General features: G+C 36.2%; 1 protein-coding gene across 1 annotated transcript in view; it reads left to right on the top strand.

Moving 5' to 3' along the window:
- NKAIN2 (sodium/potassium transporting ATPase interacting 2) overlaps positions 1 to 21,790 on the top strand; it is an 878,428-nt gene that overhangs the window by 731,025 nt on the left and 125,613 nt on the right. The window contains exon 5 of the mRNA XM_054569911.1: positions 8,865 to 9,065. Coding sequence (XP_054425886.1) covers positions 8,865 to 9,065 — 201 coding nt within the window. The remainder of the gene's footprint in view (positions 1 to 8,864; positions 9,066 to 21,790) is intronic.

Raw genomic sequence — 21,790 nt, forward strand, 5'->3', positions numbered from 1 at the left:
TTTAGAGCTGGTAGATATGTATTTCCCTATGTTCTGGGCTACATTCCTACATATGCAACATTCATCCAAACTGTTAAAGTACATTTGTAATTTTGCTTATCTTTTTAAAACCACATTTTATCAGCTCCTTCTTTCTGGTATCTTGGACAATGTAATTTGCTTTCACTAATTCATATATTACCAGGATAAATTTAGCATTGGAGTTTTTATATGTATAAGCAGATTTGCATAGATCTATGAATGTATTAATAGAAAAAAACAGTTACATTTAGGGTTAGAATATTAAGTTCACCATCCAAGAATAAGCCATGAATAATGATGATTTTAAAGAATTCTTCAGGGTTTCCTATGAATTAGTATCCACATGTAGCAATGAAATATAGCACAATGTTCTATGATGATATGTTAAACTTTAACCCAGTGTATATTAGTTGTAAATAAATGAGTTTATTCAAAAATAGTGATTTCGGAATCAAACAGAGCCTTCCCCACTATCCCAACTCCTGCCTCCTCAGCTCATTAGAGAATATCATTCAATCACAGAGTTTCCTAACTACTCTCATTCCTAATAACTAAATATCCTTGTTTCATTAACATAAATATTTTGACCTCCCAGAGTATTTTTGCTGTTGTTAAAAATTGCTTCTTTCCACTAAATGTGTTTGCTTGGCATCCCTCTAATGTTACCACCAGAAGTATGTTTTAAGGTAAGGAGAATGCTGACATGTTCCCATTCTTCCTCTGCGAGTGGTCAAGGCAGTGGTCTTGGTCCTACCCCCTTGGACTCTTGTAGAACTCAGAAGAATAGTCTGGGGTGACTAAGCCAAGCACTCGGGTTTTATAGCATTTGTGTCATCACCTCCCTAATGAATATTGTTTAGTACAGAACCTGCCCTGGGCTCATCACGTGTTTCCTGCACCGTCTACTCCCATGCTGTGGGAGACTTAATTATGGTTATTGTAATTACTTTTGGTTCATGTTTGACTGTGCCAGTGTCCTGTCACTGATCAAAAATCTTTCAATAAGCCAACATGTTTGATTTGGCATTTCGGTCTCTCACCAGTCTAACCCCAACTTATTTTTCCAAAGCTATTTTATACTACTCCTTACAAACTCACTTGTCATAAAATAAAGCCTACTTATAGGTATACATAGAGAGACAGACAGACAGACAGACAGACAGAGAGACAGAGAGAGACTGACTTAGTTCTGCAGTTTTGATTATTGGTCCATTTTACTTAAAATGTTTTGTTCCCCAGATTGCTGGCCTATCCAAGCCTGGCCCTTCTTTCAGGCCCTAGCTAGCTCCTATCTCTAGAAGGCTGTCTCATCAGAGTCCACAGGTATCATACTCCCCAAGGACCTGCACATAGGTTGTCCACACCTGTCTTTACAGGCTTACCCAATGCATCCTTGTACAGTGACATTTTATCTTTACTTCTTGTCCCCTGAAAGAGTAAATAAGCCCTGTAATATTAGGGACAATATTTTATATCTGTTTACATCATTATGGCTTGATAGAATCCTTTGCATATGATATATGAATAATTAATATTAGTAGTTATGCTGGTAAGTATAACCTAATTGCCATTTACATCAAAGTGCAGTTTCTAGCCTTTCAGATAGTAATTAAGCAGTCTAGAAATGGGAATGTATCAACTTTCAATATACGCCAGAAATCTAAGAAAATATTTCAGATTTTTAAAACTGCAACTCAAAACTTCTCATTAGCACCCTTCACCTTCTAAATTCTCTAGTACTTACTCTCAGAACAGATATATGCATATATGCTCTTCTTCAAATGCTACAACCTGTGAAAGTAAATTTTAGCTTTCTATTGAAATTCGGAGATGTTATTAGTATCATTTTCTCATTTACTTGTCAACTATTTTTTTTTCGGTCAAATGCTTATTATTTGTTGAGCAATTAGGCTTCTTGTGTTGACCTGAATGAGTATAACCCCTGTCAGAAACCACATTTTAGTGTTAATAACAGCTTTTATGTAACACATCAAACCCTGTTATTTTGAAAAATGGCATGATCTAGAATGGGGCCCTTTAATCTGAACTTTTTAAAGGCTTACTAAGAGAGATGAATAAATATATTTATACAATTTTTGTCACTATATGATCTGAACAAATAGTTATGAAAATTTTCTTGATATAAAAGTTTTTGAAACTTAGAATTCTGAGCCCATTTTGTGTGTTTTTCAATATAAATCCACCCAGAATATGTAAGATTTGGTTTGTGGTTTTCTACCTATTTTGTATTAAGACCAGTTCTTTGTTTCAAAAGTCCTTATTATTTTGAAATCAAAATTATACATATATGGGAATTAACTTATTGATTATTCATGGTGCAGATCATGCTCACGAATTTTTGTTGAATTTAAAAGGAGGGTTAAAGGAAACCTTTTTATTGTCTGTTTTACAACACAGAATCTATATTTTGTGCTTAAAATAATGCACACGATGTCAACCGAAGGTTGTTGGTGTCTACTCAACACCAACGGGAAACCCCTACTTGGGGTGCAGCGAAGAAGGAAACTATCCAGTGCAACCAGCTCAATTGTGATACAGCCTCACTGCTGTGGAATAGCTCTACAGTGCTACAACATGGCCACCGCTGCCCACATCTGGCCATTAGCAACCCCACTGCTCAGCCCTGGTGTGCACCAGTCTGGGTTTCTTCTGCTCTGCCCCAGCGACAAGCCTATCAGGGAAATACAATGAACAGTCAGCTGGAGTCAGACGGGAGCTGGCTTATATAGACAGAAGTACCTGCCCCTGATCCCTGATTGATCAGAACAGGGCCACTCTTATTGGTCAAAAACAGAGCCACTCCAATTGGTCAAAGCTGTGCTGCTCTGACCGGATGGGGAAAGCCTTGCTCCTATTGGTTGAAATAGTTCTCCAGGAGCTTCTTTAGAAGAGCCAGCTCAGATGGCAGAAACAGTACAAGCAGGCAGTTTAGCCGCTCAGGGGTAGGCAGTCTAGCGGTACAGGGGCTTCTCCGTAAAGTGCAGTTAGTGTCACAGACCTCTGCACAGAAATGGCTGCTAAACTCTGTTTTTTTTTGTTTTTGCTTTGGTTTTTATTTGAGCCCACGTAGCAACCAAGAGCCCTTCTTAGTCCTTAGGATTCACAAGATGCACATACACACAGAGACATTTGTAAAAGAGAACGTAAGATTATGCCGAGTCACGGAGTGAATAATTGCTGGTTGAAGATATGCACTTACACTTCATTCTGAATTTCCTCCAAATTAAAAAATAAAAAAACTGATACAATAAAAAAAGACAAGAAAATGGGAAAAAGTGGACAAGAGAGGTGTCAACAGTTTTTGAAAGATAATAAGTAGATGGAGGATTGTCAAGTGACTTAGCAATATGAAAAAAGCCTAAAAACTACAAAATGCAGAGGATGGTTCCAATGTACAGATTTGACCTATAAAACCCTTGCAAAGTGCGGATTGAAGAGTGGAAGGATTAGAGGACTGAGGTAGAGGACTGAAAAGGGAAGTGGATTAAATATCTGGTTAAGGAACTGTTAGACTGCCCCAGGCTTGCTCTTTAGTTTACACACCCAGGCTTCTCCTCTAGACAGTTTGAGACTCTTACCTCACAAGCAGGCATGGCTAAATTTCTGATAAGATGAGGATAAAATTACAAATACTGCATACTGAAAGAAAAAAGAAAATCTGCGTACTGTGTAGCAAGACTACCAACTCCTCAGTTTAGCCCAAGGATACTGCAGCCTGGTATCTATCCCGTAAGTAAACTAAAAGACCCAGAACAAAGTTCTACAACTTCCCAGAGATCTAGCATATAGGAGGCACCGCCCAGTCATCGTATGTGAAGGATACCAGCTGACCAGCCCACTAATACATAAAAAAAAAAAGCCAAATTTTAATTTCTCTTCTTTGATATGAAACAACCACCAGTGGTCACCACACTTTTAAGGAAAGGCTCCAACAACAAGGTCAGAGACAAACACAAACAGAAAAGAAAATCTTCAGGTCATTCTACTAGCTGTTCCCTCTGCTGGGAATGCTCTTTCCCACGTTTGCTCTCTTCACTCTTACACTTTATTCTGGACTCGTTGAAATACAAATTAATGAGATATCTTTCCTTACCATTATATCTAAAAATCACCCTTGTCCCACACCCAATTTTTCATCAATCTATTTCTTTACTCGAATTTATTTTTCTTTACATATCAATCACTACATAGATATTTTTATATTCTTGTATATTTGTTGTCAATTTCCCCACCTTAAAATGACCACCCATAAGAGTAAGAGCATTTGTTTTGGCACGTAGTAGACCCCTGGTAATTATTTTTTATTTTATTTATCTACTTTTTATGTAGTAAAAATAAGTAACTTTGGTAACTTACTTTGTTTCGAAACAAAATTAAAAAACAATAATAATTCAGAGAACTAAGAAAAGTTATATCCAAGAAACAATTCAAAAATATTAGCTATACAAAAGCAACAATTAGAGAATAATCTTAAGGTTTCAAAATATTAAAAATTTAAGATTTAGTTGAAGGTAAGATTGGGAAGACTTAATAAAGAAAATCTCCAAGAAAGTAAACAGAAATATAAAATACAAACAATAAAAAAGAAGACTTACTGAAGTGAGAGATTAAGTCTACAAGTCAAATGTCTGCCGTACAGAACTTCTATAACAACAGTAGAAGGGAGGGAACAATTAAAGATATGATGCAAAATACTTTCTAAAATGGAAGAAAAGGGCTCCTGGATGGAAAAGCTCTCCAGGTGTTCTACAGGCACAATGAAAAAGAAAATCATCAAGGTACTGTCTTACAGAATTTCAGAACCTGAAGCTAAAATGAAGATTATTCTGTATAGGTAATCCTCAAAACTGTAATAGGGAACCAAAATAAGGTATAGAGTATATACACATTCTAAAATCCAAAAACATTTTGTATTATTAATGAATATGTAAATATTTAGTAAAACTACAAAAAAACTTTCATGAGAATAATAATACCAAAATCACGATAGTAATTATCCATGGAGAGGGAGAGAAGAAAGTAATATTTAGGAACACAGAGAAGATATCATTTATATGTACAAAATTCTATTTAAAAATGCAAGCAAATGTAGCATAAGATTTCATGAGGCTAAGTAGTGGGCATAATGATATTGTTATAATGGCCTCCACACTTTTTGATGTTTTTGAAATATATCGTTATTTAAAACAAAATGATACAAGAAAACAGGTTCTACAACAAATTGCAGGAAACAAAATAATAACAAATTTCTTAATTGTATTAATGGAAACTAAAAGATAATGGGAAAGTGTCCACTCAGTTATGGTTGAAAATCATATTTAACCAAGGAGTACATATCCAGGTAAAATATCAGTCAATTAACATAAAGGTAGGATGAAAACATTTGAGACTTAAAATTATTCACCTATTCTTAAGAAGCTAGTGAATTATGCACTATGTGAAACAAGAAAGCAAACCAAGTAAGAGAAAGATATGAGAGCTGTTAAGAAAAAATTGCACTGAACACTTGTTAAAAATGACAAGACAGATTTTATTTTAACTACTGCAGTAGGAAAGAAAGATTTCAGTGTAGAACTGAGCTCAGCTCCAAGTTAAACAGGCAAGGACTTCATCCAAGACTTTATTCAAGACTATTGCAATAGGACAGTGAAATTAAACTTCACTCCACTGAAGCAAAAGTTGGGAGGATTTTTAATACCTGGATTAACTAATGGAAAAGTACAGAGGACATTAGGGGGCTAGAGGGTGTTAGTCAATATGAATAGGCCATCTGTGTTTGTTAACTGTCACTTCTCAAAAGCAGGCTTCTGCCCACCCATAATTACATTTCAAAGGGGTGGTTCCCAGGACCTTGAGAAAGACATTCCTACATTTTAGAAATTTAAATCTCCAATGAGCAAAGAAAGAATTTACAACTGCAAGTTTTCTAAAGAAAATGTTCTAAGGAAAATGAAGTTAAAGACCTACGCTCAGGGACAAAAAAAAAAAAAAAAAAAAAAAAAAAATGTATAGACAAGCTAAGAGAAATGTTAAGTCATCTTAGATCTAAGAAACTGAGGATCCAACATAAGAGAGAAATAATAATGTTAAGAGATGTCCAGTTTTAGGCATCAAGTGCGTGGAGCCTGATGGAAGCAGAAGTCTGTAAGATTCTAGGTCAGACATCCCAGTAAAAGGACAAGCAAACAAACAAAAGAAAAATCAATTGGTTCTGAAGTGTTAGAACATGTAGAAATTAATATTGAATGACTTCTCACAGTTCTTTAAAAAGAATTAATGATAGATATGATACAGACAGTGAAAAATATGCCACAAAAAAATGTAATCAATAACAGACAGATAAATGTAAAATCCCCAAACACTTGGAGATTAAACAACACATTTCTAAATAACACATGGGTTAAAAAAGAAATCTTGGGAGATACTAAAAATTATTTTGAACTAAATGAGAAAAATGAAAACACAATATATTGTTCTTTGTGGGATACAGTGAAAGCAGTGCTTAGGACATTTTTAGAATTGAATGCATATACTTAAAAAGAAGAAAGATCTAAAATTAATAACCCAAGTTTCCACCTGAAGCTACTACAAAAAAAAAGAGCTTTTTAAATCTAAAGCAAGCAAAAGAAAATAAATAGTAAAAATTAGAGTGGAGATACAAAATTGAAATTAGAACATCAATTATCAATAAATCCAAAGCTAGTTCTTTGAAAATATTAATAAAATCGATAAGCCTTTAACAAGGCTAAGAAAAAATTAGAGAAGACACAAATTACTAGTATCAGAAATGAAAGAGGGGTCATTTCTATAGATACCTTGGGCAATAAAATGATATTGAAGGAATATTATTAATAACTCTATGCTCACAAATTGATAATCTAGATGAAATAGACAGATTCTTTTAAGGCAAAATCTGCCAAAACTCACACAAGAAGAAACAGTTTGAATAGGGCTAAGTCTATTAAAGAAATTGAATTAATAACTTTCCCAAACAAAAAGCACCAGGCCCAGATATAGTCACTGGTGAATTCTACCAAATATTCAAGAAATAAATTATATTAATTTTCTGCAATCTCTTCCAGGAGATTTACATAGGTAGAAAATCTCCTAACCCATTCTATGAGGCAAACATTAACCTAATAGCAAAACTGGGGAGAGACTGCAGGAAAAGAAAACTACAGGTAAATGCCTCTTATGAATGTAGATGAAAATATCCTCAACAAAATATTACCAAATTCAATCCAACAATGAACAAAAAGAGTTACATACCATACCAAATTGGATTTATCTCAGGTATATAAGATGGGTTCAACATTCAAAAATCAATTAATGTAATCAAAAAGTGTAGTGTTTTTTTTTTGTTTTTGTTGACCACTTAGCAGGCAGCTGCAGCCATAGGCTTTATTTTGAGACTTACCAGGCCTGAATCAGAAACTAGCTTGCTCTATCTCCCAGGTTCCAGGGAAGACATTGAAGCTTCTCTCACTTAGGCTTGAAGGAAAAAGAAATGACTCCCTCTGCTCCCCATCACTTTATGGTGGTGATGAGACTCATAGAACAGCTCTTTCCAAAGGAATCTCCTTTCTAATCTCCATATTCACTATGCACGTTAGCTCAACCCTTTTACATGTTCAGTGTGAGTGGTTCAAGGTCACAAAACCTGATTGAAGGTATATTTTTCTTTTTTCCTTTTTATTGAATTTATTGGGGTGACACTGATTAACAAAATTACACAGGTTTCAGGTGCACAATTCCACAAAACATCATCTTTACACTGTATTGAGTGTTCACCACCCCAAATCAAGTCTCCTTCCATCACTGTTTAAGTAATTTTTTACGCAAGATCTACCTAGTCAATCTAGCACTTTGTTTTGAGTGAAAATGATTGACATCTATTATCTTGTGGCTCTATCACTGAGATTCAGACTATTCCTTTTTCTTACCACTGGCCCCCTCTGTTAGGATTCATCTTCCTCTATGCTTGCTGAGTTTTAGAATAAATTTGATGCATTTCTTTTCACCATGTTCTTGGAAAACATTTTCCCATGTGCTATTGATAGCTCCATGCTTGTAAATGTGATTATAAGCTAAGTAGAAAATGTATGTCTTTTGTTGCATTTATAGCTGCACATGAACATGCTGAACTTCAGCTAAAGAGTTGTTGACTTATTTTCTCTACCCTGCAAGAGTTTGCTAATGATCTTTCTTAAGAAATGTTATGGCTAATTTATAGTACAAGTAGACAAGATTGAAAAGACGCAGAAAAAAATTGCCTAAAAAATTGGAAGAGGAAGGAAAACAAGTAGCATTATGTTTTATTAAGTAAAGGTCTTACAAATTTTAGTACTAGCCACAACATTATGTTAAATTTTGCTGAACTGAAGCACCACTTTAATATTTAAAATGGGCAAAAGGTGCATATTTTAAGGGAAAGAAAAATAGATTTAAAATAAGATGAACTTCACTTGACAAATAAATTATACCCTTTGCAACATTTATAAGTCCTAAGAAGTAAGGACTCTAGTTTTACAATTGATGTAAGTCATTAATAATTTTACTAATAAATATTTTTATTTATATTGTTGTAGTCAGGTGAACCTTCATAAGTAGAATCCATGGATACATAATTTTCAGGTAGAACTGATAGTTTCACTTTAGATCTTTTTATCTACCTATAAAATACAGTAAGAAGAGAGAGGGAATCATATTTAGGAAATCATATAATAGGAATTATATAACAGGAAACTCAGGACAAGTCAGCCCAAATAAGCTAACTAACATTTATAAAGTAATCCTCATACTTACGAATTGCCTTCTTGCAGGAAACAGACCTTATCCTGACTTTTAATATTTCAATGCACCGATCTTGGTGGATGGAGAATGGACCGGGATGTACAGTGACATCAGTGACACCGGCCCCGGACTGGGCCCCAGAAGACCATCGCTACATCACGGTCTCAGGGTGTCTTCTGGAGTACCAGTACATAGAAGTGGCTCATAGTTCCCTCCAGATTGTCCTCGCAGTAAGTGTTCCCAGCCAACCACTCTTTTTAGAGCTTTCTCAATTGTTTTATTTCTGTGCCGTCTCGGTGCACACAAATGGAATATTCAGGGAACAGGTGGTTATTTGCTTTTCCCTAATTAATGCAACTTTTATTTTAACAGAGATTTTGAGGTTAATCCTTGCCCTGGACTGAGTGTGCTGATTATTTCCAGTGACTACTAAATAGACTTTGGTATTTTCAGCATTTTACACAAGAAATCCAGCCAGTTAAGTTTTGATTATTTGGCTGTTGGTAGAATTTTTCAAAAATTCTGAAGGGAAGAGCGGAGATTTTCACAGCTAGCATGCTGTAACATCCCCATTTAGAAGGTTTCAGTGGCTGTGCTCCCCTTCACCCTGTGCTTCTCCCTGCGTGTACTGTTAGTCACGCAACCCCTTCTCCACTTGCCCTACCTTCTCCCTCCTGGTTTCCCCAAAGTATCACCCATCACTTTTTATCCCTCCCTCACTTTCAAAATAATTCAGCCTTTCTATAAATTTTAGTTCTAGGACAATCATGCCTTCCTTTTTCACAGTATTATGCTGATAAAGAACTCTCCTAACTCCTTTTTATTTGTGTATTTGTAGAACATATTTGTATAATACGTGCCTATGTTATATAGAACATTACTTTATATTGTATCACTATGACAAAGATAAGAGAAATAACATTTGTTTTTCAGGAAAAACTTTTGCTAAGGCTAAACAAATAATTTTATGGAACTGGATTTATAAAATTAAGGCAACTTTATTATACATGTTTCCATTTTTTATTACAGATCTATATGTGCCAATTCACATATATTTTTTCATATGCACATAGTCTTAAAATTGTAAACAACTAACGCAAGTATGATATGTTTTTTACCTTTTTCTTCAGTTAATTACTATGGGAATGATATTCTATATGCATATAGATTACAATAAGCTAAGTATGCTGTGCTAAGAAACACTTTCCAAATCTCTGTGAATAAAACCCACAAAAGTTTGTTCTTCTGAGTCAGCAGGAAGTTCTACCATTACCGTCACTAAGGAAAAGAGGCAGTGGGGTAGCCACCCTTGGAGCCACCATGGGTTGCCGTGCCAGAGGGCAAAACCCAATCTGGGACAAAAAAAAAAAAAAAAATGCTCCTCTGTGGGAGGAGAAGCTCATTGTTCACACTTCATTGTTCAGAATGAGTCACACAATCCCACCCAATCACAAAATGTCCAGAAAGGAAAAGAAACTATAAATATTTACAAACCAGTATAAATCATTTCAACAATATATGAATTATGTTCTTAGCTAAATTCTGAGTGATTTTCCTCAACATGTTCAACCCAAGACACTTCTTAATAAACAAACTATTCTATAATATGTGGAGCCTCTAAAAACTCTCCATTTTGATTGTCTTGAAGTAAAGATTAGTTAGATTCGATAGGATGGAAGTAATAATTTCATTACTTAAAATCCATTTAGATGAAGCATTCATCTCTCATGGTATAAGTAAAATATCTCTGGTTTTAGGAGACACATAAAACACCTTCATGTATGTGTTAGAGAGTGGTTTTATATAAAATATTCCTTCAGTTGGAACTTCCTTTTGTACTGTACCCAAACATTTTGGAAAGCTTCCACGTATGTGTCAAGGATACTATAAAGAAAGAGTTTATATGCATGGATAGTTATATATGACTATTTAAGAGTGTTAGTTGAAATAATGTGTACATGTATAATTCACAGATTTATTAAACCCCACATAAAATTTTGGCACACATGCAATCTTCTAAAAAATGCATTCAGATAGGGAAGCATATGTTGAGGCTGACATATTGCCCAAAGAAAAAGTATTTTTACATAAGTAAAAACCATCTGTACAGGACTATAGTACAAAGAAGATAGATAGAGTATCCATAAGAGCAAATATAATTGATATTTTAAGCTTCTGGCTCTCAATTCTGTCTACACGGCTCCCAACTGAGTGGAGGAATTGTTTGAACAAGCTATCCCAGGGCATGGTATTTTTACATCTCCTGTTTCCATCTTTTTTGTCTCGGAGTATTCTTCTTTTGCAATGCCAACTGTGGATCACCTTAGAGTAATTTAGTAACTGTGAACCCAGGCTAGTTGCTTGGAGATCAATATTCTTTCTGTTGTTGGGCTTGCTTTTGTCTCATCAGCTTTACAATTGATGTAAGTCATTGGTAATTTTACTAATAAATATTTTTATTTATATTGTTGCAGTCAGGTGAACCTTCATAAGTAGAATCCATGGATACATAATTTTCAGGTAGAACTGATAGTTTCACTTTAGATCTTTGTAGCTACCTATAAAATACAGTAAGAAGAGGGAGGGAATCCCTCCCTCTTCTTGGGTTGAAAGTCTCTGTTGTACAGAAAGCTTAGCAAATCTTAATGAGCTAGTTTTAGAATGCAAATCAAAGTGGGGCTCCCTTATCTTGAACATTTGGTTTCACCGAATGGAAGCCTTCCAGCTCATTCTGATCACGGTGCGATCATGATTAAAAGTTGAAATAGTGTCTTGAATCTCTGCTCCTCCCATTTTTATGTTACCCAAATCAGCCCCCTGACAATCTAACATTCAGTTCAGCCCAGTCCAGTGAACACGCCCTGAGTGCTTGGCCTCTGCTGGCACCTAGAGAAACACATGACAGCCCCTGGACCTTGAGCACGTCAGTCAAAAATGAGGTGAGGTTCCTAAGGATTCAAAACAAGTGCAAACAGGCACTTTTCAGGGATGTGACAGACAGAAAATACAGTTTGTGTAGCTTGTGGCATAATCTTGGCTTCCTCGTTCCACCCTACTTTTTGTAAAGTCAGCAAAACTCTCACTCTCCTCATTGTTTTCAGCAGTCTTTGAAGCTGCCTTCTCTTCCAGGATATCTGGCTTAGATCTGCTTTCATAAATTGCTGCTCTTCCAGCTACTGCTCTTGATTAACTCCAAATCTCTCTAGTTCTTTTTCTACACCTTCACTAAGCCTTTCTTTCACAGATTCCTGACCCCTGGCATGCCTGTCACCCCATTGTTCGGTTTTCTGCCAATCAACCCCTAGCTGATTTTGAAATTAGCATTCACAAAGCCCTCATTTGCATTGCACGTACATAAGATATTTCTTGTCTAAGCCAAAGGAAGAGGAGTTATCCATATAATTGGGACGAGGGGCTATTAATCACACAGCTCCCAGCCCAGCAGAAAGCACTGCCAGAACACCATAATGATGAGCCAGGTGGGAGAATTTGAGCTCTCCTCCTCCAGCCGCATTTCCTTCTAGTTAGTATCAGACAGCACATTCAAAAGGAATGCAGGTGTGCACAGTTTCAATAAAACTAGAAATTAAAAATAACCCACATTTATAAAATAGATCAAATAAATATGTATAAGGGAGAGCCAGAGAGGAAATCAACTAGAGAGATGGTGTGGTTCACCCTACAGAAAAATTGAGCCAATTTCCTCAAATGTGTGATTGCAACTGCATGGTTTACGAAATGTGTTCACAGGAATTAAATCCTTTAACTTGTGTAACAGTCCTGTGAGGGCAGCAGAACAGGCTTAAAGCTTTTCTTACGATTTCTCTGCTAGTAAATAGGGAGGATGGACATGCTGACTTTTTCTCTGGCACCAACAATAGGAAATAGGTTTCAACCTGCTCGTGAGCTCTAAGCTAATGGGTAATGGATTCCTGAGGCCCCCAAAATTCCTCCTAGTTTAGTGGCCAAAAAAAAACCCCCAAAAGGCACATGATTTATTGGCTATGGGTAAGGGGAATGGAGATATTTACGCCTCATATTTGTTATGCACACATTATACCTCACTTCCTCTAACCAGCACAATGAAAAGGGAGGTTGTTTTAAAAATAAATGTAAATAAATGAAGCTTAGGTTCTTTGCCCACTGCCCTTGGAAATTACGGCTCTCAATGGCAGAGTTTGGTGAAAAGGAAAGGAACTTTATTCAAAAGTTATCCAGGTTTTGAATAATGGCTAAATGTCACCATTAAATCTCAAAATCCCTTTAAAATCCCCAGCAATACACATAGTCGTGCCTTCCCCCCTTTGCCCAGTCAGGCCAGTCAGGCCAGTCAGGGGTACTGTCCTTCAGAAAGAAAAGAAGAGAAGTCCGGAGCTCAGCTAGGTCGACCTGCTGTGGTTCCCAGCACCCTCTGCTGTGTCACTGCGGTCCCCAGTTCTTAATCCAAAACCATGGGGCACCTTCTCATGGCCCACTAGCAAAAACCCTTTCTCCCCTTTCCTTCCCTCATGGTCTTCATACTTTTCCCCCATGGCATCAAGTAAATCATCCTCAAGCTCTCCTGCACATGGGCTATAACCTGAGGACCTTCTCTGTTCGGCTGCTACATCTTGCTTTCCTGCTTCCTAAGCTACAAGGTCAAGGGTGCTGCCCTTCCTCTCCCAAAACCACGTGTTCAAAAGCCTGTAGCAGGCTACTGTGCCTGGGTTTATATCCCGGTTCTAATCTTCCCCCCCAACCCCATTTCCAACTCCCAGTTACATCCTGGGTTTAAGTTATACAAACCTTCCTGGTTAGCCTTGTTGATATGCAAAATAAAACCATCTTTGCATATGAGGTATGAAGCTATCCTGCTGTTATTGACATGCAGAAAGACTCTCAACAGCCCTTCTCCACGCCTGGCATGAAGCTGGCCTGTTATTGATATCCAAAGTAACTCTCACTGGCCCTGCTCCCTGTCTCCCATCCCTCATGGTGTCCCGCCTGCGAGGGGATGGAAGAGTATACTATATTTTTCTTAGACACCCCAAGTTCTGGACGCTGTTACAAATCCCCTCTTTGGGGGAGCTCTAGCTGCACCCTTTACAGAGCTGTACAACAATTTTCTTCCTAGGACAAAATTACTTGCTGCCTGTGATAGAAATGGACAGAGTGACAAACACTCTGCCTCTTTCCTAGCTCTTGTAGTGGTTCAATAGCTTTACTGCTTGGCTTCAGATATTTTACCCAATACACCAACTCTAGTTTTCCTGGGTGCTGAGATATATTGACATAGTTGTCAAAAGGTAGTCACCCAATAAATGGACTTAATGTGACTTGTCTTTCTGAAACATCAGAATAGTTTGTGAAAATATTCACGAAAATATGGGAAGAAGAACCAAACCACAGTTATGAACAGGTGATTTTTTTTCCTAAATACAAAGTTATTGAAATAGGAGAAGGAAGGTGGCAAATAGAAACAGAAAAGGATATTTCTTGGCACAACTGAGTACTGCAACGCATATATAATGCTCTACAAACTAATTTTACATCCCAAATAGATTTATCTCGGAATAGTAAAAAATAATCAAGACCCATTCATACTTCTAAAATGGGCACAGGTTTAACTTTATAATCATTCTCAGTTCCTTTCAGGGGTATACGATCTTTTGGCATCTCTGGGCCACACTGGAAGAAGAAGAGTTGTCTTGGGCCACACTTCAAATACACAAACTCTAATGAAAACTGATAGGCAAGAGAAAAGTTTTAAGTAAATTTACAGTTTTGTGTTGGGCTCCACTCATAGGCATCCTGGGCCGCATGTGGTCCGCGCGTTGGACACCCCTGCCAATCTAGACAATGACACAGTTATTTCAGAACATAATACCCTATATCTTATCTATAGATGTCAATCAAGTTTTGGTAAAAAATAAACCCTGAATACTCTGTTATCATGTTCTTTATTTTATTTCACTTTATTCCTGAAATGTGCCCTTATAAATTGGTGTGTAGTTCTGTGAGTTCATGAACAAGCAAGGAGAATTCAAGAACTTGAATAGTCTCTAAAGACAAATTAAGTTGAAGATTTTTTTTTTTGCCTTTAATATGCTCTGGTATTCCCTACATAAAAATTCTAAAATATAAAGTAAAATATTCACAGTCAGGGAGTCACAATCCTTAAATCTTACACTCAGCTATATAATAAACTATTTTGTAATTATGAACTAAATGAGACAATGTTTAAGAAATTGCCTTGAAAACAATAAAGATGGTATTATTTATTTTCTTCCTAACTCAATTTTTTCTACTGTTCATTGAGAATACTTTTATTTTTTCAGGCTAACTCACAGTGATGTGCAAAAATAAACTAAGTCCTACTGACTGTACTTACTCTCCAGATAGAAGTGTGATTCTTAGAGTCAGTGTGTTGCTATTTAGTGTACCAACACACTAGCCTACACGGGCAAGTTTATCCCATATGAACCATTATCTATCAGTGTACAATATCTGCTTATGTATATGCAATATTTAAAGTGCTTTCTTACCCCCAAAAGCATAATATCACTTGATCTGAGAATTCCTGGAAGTATGGGATAAAAATGTCAATACATTTAAAATGGTTGTGAGGATTATAGGCTGCAACAAATTGCCAATAATTAGGTTTTCTTTAATAATATGAGATTTAAATTGAAATTCTCTGTATAGAGTATTGTTCAATCGGCCATGTACAATTCTGTTTATTATGTTTAATTTTATAATTATGAATTTGATTTGGAATAAAACAGTAAAGTATATTAAATCATAAGTTATTTCAGAAAGAAATAATTATATATAAATATACTGAAATAGAGTGTTTTTGTAAAAAAACATGAGCTCTTGGCTTTGAATAAAATATTACCACCATCCTTTTTCATACATAATCTCTTGTATTTTGGGATATCTTTTCAGTCATGATCAATTACTATGATAAAATATTTTTAAGAAATAAGTCTTTGTTGGCAATTTTCTTTTTACAGGAACTTCTTTATTTTATTTTACTTTATTTTATTTTATTTTTTATTGTTATTCTGTTACAGTTGTCCCAATTTTTCCCCCTTTGTCCACCTCTACTCAGCCCACTCCCTGCTCCCACAGTCAATCCCCACACCATTGTGCATGTCCGTGGGTCATTCATATGTGTTCTTTGACTAGTTCCTTCCCCTTCTTTCCACCATAATCCCCCTCTCCCTCCCCTCTGGCCGCTGTCAGTCTGTAACACAGTCATTGTTATAATAATGGTAGAATGTGTCCATGTTTTCAAATAATAGCAAGGCATTCTAAAAGGAAGGATGTAAAGATGATTTATAATGACAGCTACAATATGAGGGGTAATTTATTGTTTAGTATGTTATACTTGAGTGAAAAAGAATTACAATATGGGCAAACATACTTAAGCTAAATAATGTTTACACAGTAAGAAAAGAGCCATCTGTAATATTCCTTCTGTACCTTTTGCTTGTATCAATCCTATAAATAAGATTTTCAACTACTATTCTCAACCCACACATTCTCCTACACAACTTGGTATACGATTCCTAATCTTCATTATTCTCTTGCCTATTCCTGTCCTTGTGGCACCATGGCTACATTTGTCTGGACTCTGCCATTTAGTGTTCTGACCTTTGTCCTGACTCCCACACATAGTTAAATTCCTCTCAAGCAGTAGAGGAAACCAGAGAGTCAAGGCAGCGTTATTTTACCCTCATATGTTTATCATTTATAATCTTCTCTGAACTTCTCTGAACACAATGTTGTATTTTATTGTACTCAATGAGTCAGCTATTTGTCACATAATTATTTTGATTAATGCTAATTAAAAATATGGCTCGAAAGTCAAGGACTGAATAAGAGAGTGTCATAAGTCCAAGAATATTTTGGGTTTCATTATCTCTTCTTTTATTCTGAAATGTCTGCATTTTTCTGTTCTCAATCTCTCCACCTCTTAAGTTTGACCTGCTTGTTATCAGCAACTTTATTCCTTTTACCTTTCAGTGTCCAGTGTCTTCCAGTCATTCATCTTCCCTTGTCCTATTCCTTCTCCATATTTTATTGATTTCTATTGTACATCATAAAATTGTTGGTAGATTTTTCTCCTTTTTTTTTAATATCTAAATTTTGCAGAAAATACTTGCTATAATTTCATGTCGCCCTAGTCATCCTGTTAGCCACAGGCCATGTTTAGCTTGATTTTGTCCTAATATACTGTGTATGTTACAATGAAAATCCACTTTAAATTATACCATGAGATATGGAAAAGTTTCCTGTCATGGCCACTCCTTACTTATTGCCCCTGAATCATAAGTCTGAGATATGAATTTCAATGACATAGTTATGTGGTGCCCACCTTTTCTTTGGTACAAACTTATGGTCTTAAAAGCTTCAGGGTGTCTATGGTATTTTTTTTATCTGGAATTAAATTAAAGAAATCATGTCACAGAAGTGGAATGGATTCGTCTCCTGCCAAAATACCATGATTATATATAAGATACCTGTAACTTATTGACCAGATAGCATGTGAAGTAATGGGTCATAATTGCTGTCCCCTAATGTATTCAGGAGCTTCATTAGAAACTGGGTTTAGGGTGACTAACAGTCCTGAGCAAACCCAGATGGCTAGTCATCCTGCATGTTCTTGAGATTCTATTTATTCCCTTGTAGATGAAACTGAGCTGTACGCAGAATACACTGCTCTTTCAGTTATTGACCCTGCACCCATGTTTCATTTATATGGAATTTACACATAGTCTAATGCCCATAGAGAATGTTAATTTCCTTTTTCTATTTCAATTCATTACCTGTTGGGTTCTGTATTGCAGGCCAAAGAGTTTTCCTCGGACCTACTGCTCCTGGGAAAGAGGCCAAATTGGAATGAGACAAAGCCAAGCTAATCATTCAATTAAAAAAATACAATCAGTGATGCAGTTAAATCTGTTAGACACCATCACTTACCAGTGAGTGGAAGTTTGTAGTTTTTAAATGGTAGTTTAAGGTTGTATCAATTCAATCTAAAGATTCAAATTTAAAACAATTTTATTCCTCTGTACCGTTTAACTCCATGGAGCTAAAAACAGCTTTGAATTCATTCAGTCACTAAACAAATACTTGCTGAATGCCTCTTCCTGCTTTCATGCAATTTAAATTCTTATAAGATATACACACACACACATATCTTTATATAGATACACATATATGTATATATCTTTATAGATGTATATATACATATCTTTATATAGATATATATCTTCATCTATAGATAGATGATATAGATATAGATACAGATGATATAGATAGATATAGATATAGATTAGATATAGATATAGGTATAGATACAGATATGGTGCCACACACAACTGCTCTACTGCAGAATAAAGGAAGACAAGGTAAATGAGCTATTAGAGGGTGGTCAAGGAAGGCAACTCTAATAGGCAGTTTTTGAGCCAAGTTCTAAGTATAATGCGCTAGCCCATGTAAATATTTGGAAAAAAGACCATTTAAGGTATTGGATAAGGGCAGAGAGCTCTACCCGTGAGAGTGTATCTGCAGCTCTCACCATGTGTAATATAGTCACCAGCTTGCAGTCCGTAAAAGCAGGTCACCATTCTTGAAAGTAAGTCAGCTTGCTTATATTTCTCTTCTTTCTTCTTTCTACCTTCAGGCCATTTAAGTTCTCCTCTTTCTTTAAAATACTCAACACTTTCCTCCAGAATCTAGTCATTCTCCCACTCTTTGTTTACCACATTTGAATCAGTCTTAAATTTATTTTTAAACTTTCTTTAATTCACTTTGCCTTCTTCTACTTTCTGTTTCCCTCTGCCCATCATGCCTGACGGTGCTTGCTACTCTCCTTCGCAAGTATTTGGCTGTCTGTCCTTCCCTGTATCACTGCCATGACAAACAACACGATCCCTCTTTTTGAAGGTTGCAATCATGACATCATCTTCACTCTTCTGATGCTATCTCTCCTCCCATGTCAATAATCCAAGTGCCTATCTATGGCACTAAATTTTAGAGAAGCATTCATTACTTGCTGACTAGAAGCCAATATGTTTCAAGGTTTTTCTAAAAATCTCCTTCAAGTGTAACATTTTCCTTATTTGTACATCGGATTATAAAATCTATTTATCACAATTTTAGTAAAGCTAAGTAAGCTTTTTACAGTGATCAATGCCTTGCCGAAGACTGATTGGCATGACCCATTATCTCCAGTGGCCCCCACAGTACCAAATAGTTCATATAAACCTTGAAATTTGGAGGAGTGTTTCCTTAAAGGACATTCAATGAGAAAATCTAGACTAATCATAATGAAAATAGAATTTACTATGTCATTATTGTAACTATAGTGTTTAAAATGTTTGCACGCATACGTAAGTTATTGTTTCCTATTGAATAGTTGCGTGAGATAAACGGGGCTCACTGAGGGCCCTGCCAGGTTGTCTGGAAAATTATTGGATCGTTTTAGTTATAAATGTAAAAAAGAATCATTGAAAGCTCTATTTAAATATATTTGCATCAACATTTACCTGAGATTAATCTTCACTTTTGTGTGTGTGTGTGTGTGTGATTCATTTTGCATTATTTTTTGCTTTAAACCCCATATGCTTACAGATGTCAATCTCCAGAGAAGCATAATGATTCTCCCCACAAAGGCAGTTTGCTGCTTGGCTTTGCCTTTGCTGAACCCCAGTCAGAGCCTCTGATGACAGATAGTCTGCTTGTCAGCTTTGCCTCATGAATCCAAAGAAAATGGAACTTATCAGGAGCTGAGCCTCAAGCACTGCCTGTGCCTCTTATTTGGGCCATTTTCTGCTAGGTTTGGCGGAGGTCTTAGTCTTCCATCATTTAGTCCACTGACAGGCAGAGAAGGGAGCTGTTGCACTTTTAGGTACCACTCTGCAGACTGCTATATTGGCAAAATAAACAAACAATATATTTTTAGGGCACCACCTGCAGCAAGCAGCTGTACCAAACAGAGCAGAACCACGAAGGATGTGATTTGTTCCATTTAACATGAAGCCCCGAGGTTTGAGAAGAGAGGGAGGAGAAGGTTCTATGTATACAACCCACACATCCACAAATGAAACTGAAGCTGATTTTCTTTCCTTTTTAGATTAGAATTGAGGTATCATTATATCTTTCCTCCTTTCCCACCCCCTAGCCTCTGATTGAAAACAATTCTACTTTTGGGGTTGTAACTGTTAACTGAGAAAATCATTTTTTTCTTGCAATAAACTTTCTTTTCCATTCAAGGGCAATTTTCTCTCCTAGCAACCTATACTTAAATGCCAACATCTGCTATATCTAAGCTGCATATAAAGTGGTGTCTGGCATTTACATGATGCCAATGACATGATTAGAGAAACTCACACACTTGGCTTACAGAGAAGTTTCTTCTTATCTTACAGCTATCGTCCATTTCAGTCCGCCTCAGGGTCTGTCTGCCTGTCTAAATGTGCCACACGCAAGTCCAACACTCTGAAAGCTGAACTAATTTTAGCTCTTACTCTGATTGACAGTCAGTTCTTGCATTAACTCCTACCTTTCCAGATACTAAAGATGTCAACTGCATCATGATAAAATTCCACCATATCTGCATTGTCTGAGCACCTAGAGTTGTGAGGACAGTGCAAGTGACATTTCAAGTACTTGCTTTATTCCCTAGGTTTAAAAATCTCATTCTCTTAATGGCTATCGATTCTGACCTCACAAACCAAAGACACCATTTCATTTTGAGGTCTTCTAGGTGAGCTGGGTTATATATAATTGAATTATACGTGACTCTGGAGGTGATTCAAGTAGTTACAAATTGAGGTCATTTTAAGTACAGAAAGGGACAGTTACCTTTAATATTTGATTGGCCACCAAGAACGATATAATATTTTTGCTGTTTCTTGACAATGAACATTTTAAAAAGAGAGAAAACTGCTTTAAATATTTAAGAGGTATACTAGAATGTCATTTTTAATGTCTGTACCACTGACTAGACCTTTAGTCTGAAGGAGGAAAGTTCTCTGGCCATTTTTTGTGCCTCATTAACACTTTTTGTTGGGACTTTTGTTCTCAGACTCAGAGAGGTGAGATGAAGAAATTACAAATCTGCAGTGATGCGTGCCTCCAGCGAATAAAGGAAATCAAATCCTTTGAGCCAGGAAGCCAAATCTCCTCCATTATTTTCACCTTCATCATTAAGATGACGGTTTCTAAGAATAATGGGCACAAAATAAAATCTTGCTAAAGTAGTCTCCAAGAGTATTGAATGTGAGAATTGCTTTTATCTCTTTCATCTTTCTAACATTTTAGAAGAAATTTTCTGGGAAAAGCTTCCAGACTTGGTTTTGCTATGTCTGTTTCTTATTCCTTGTCAATCAGTAGAGTGTTACTTTATGATTATGGGACAGCGCCTTTTCACTGTATGTCATTGAAACTTTAGAAGAAGGGAGGGGAATATCTTTAGTCCCAAAGAACAGAAGAGGACCTTTAGTCAGAGCATTGTGTTCTTCAAAAAATAAGTCCATTGGATTGAGCTTTAATAGATTAATTATAGTATACTGAATAGTCTTCAGGACTCTCTGGGGAATATTAAAAGACAAGAGAGAGTTAAGTCTTTGACCATGAGGCATACTGAGTGTGGAATAGGGAGAGGACTGAGTGAGGAAGGTGTAACTGGATAGTGAATAAGGTTTAAAAAAGCCATGGCAAAGGAGAGGACTTGCCATTTCAAATTATTGAGACTGTGTGTAAAGGGCACAGAGAAAAATAGGCATCTTCTCTAAGCCTCAGTTTTCTCATCTTCAATAATCATAACAGTAACATCTACCTCATTGTTGTGTGTGGTGAAAACAAATAACATGAAATCTACCTTCTTAAAACCTTTTAATGGTACAACACAGTATTTTTAACTATATGTGCATCGTTATACAAGAGATTCCTGGAGCTCTTT

This window comes from Pteronotus mesoamericanus, unplaced genomic scaffold (assembly GCF_021234165.1).
Source record: "Pteronotus mesoamericanus isolate MK-2021 breed Mesoamerican mustached bat unplaced genomic scaffold, CSHL_Meso_final contig_20, whole genome shotgun sequence".
NCBI classification, from domain to species: domain Eukaryota; kingdom Metazoa; phylum Chordata; class Mammalia; order Chiroptera; family Mormoopidae; genus Pteronotus; species Pteronotus mesoamericanus.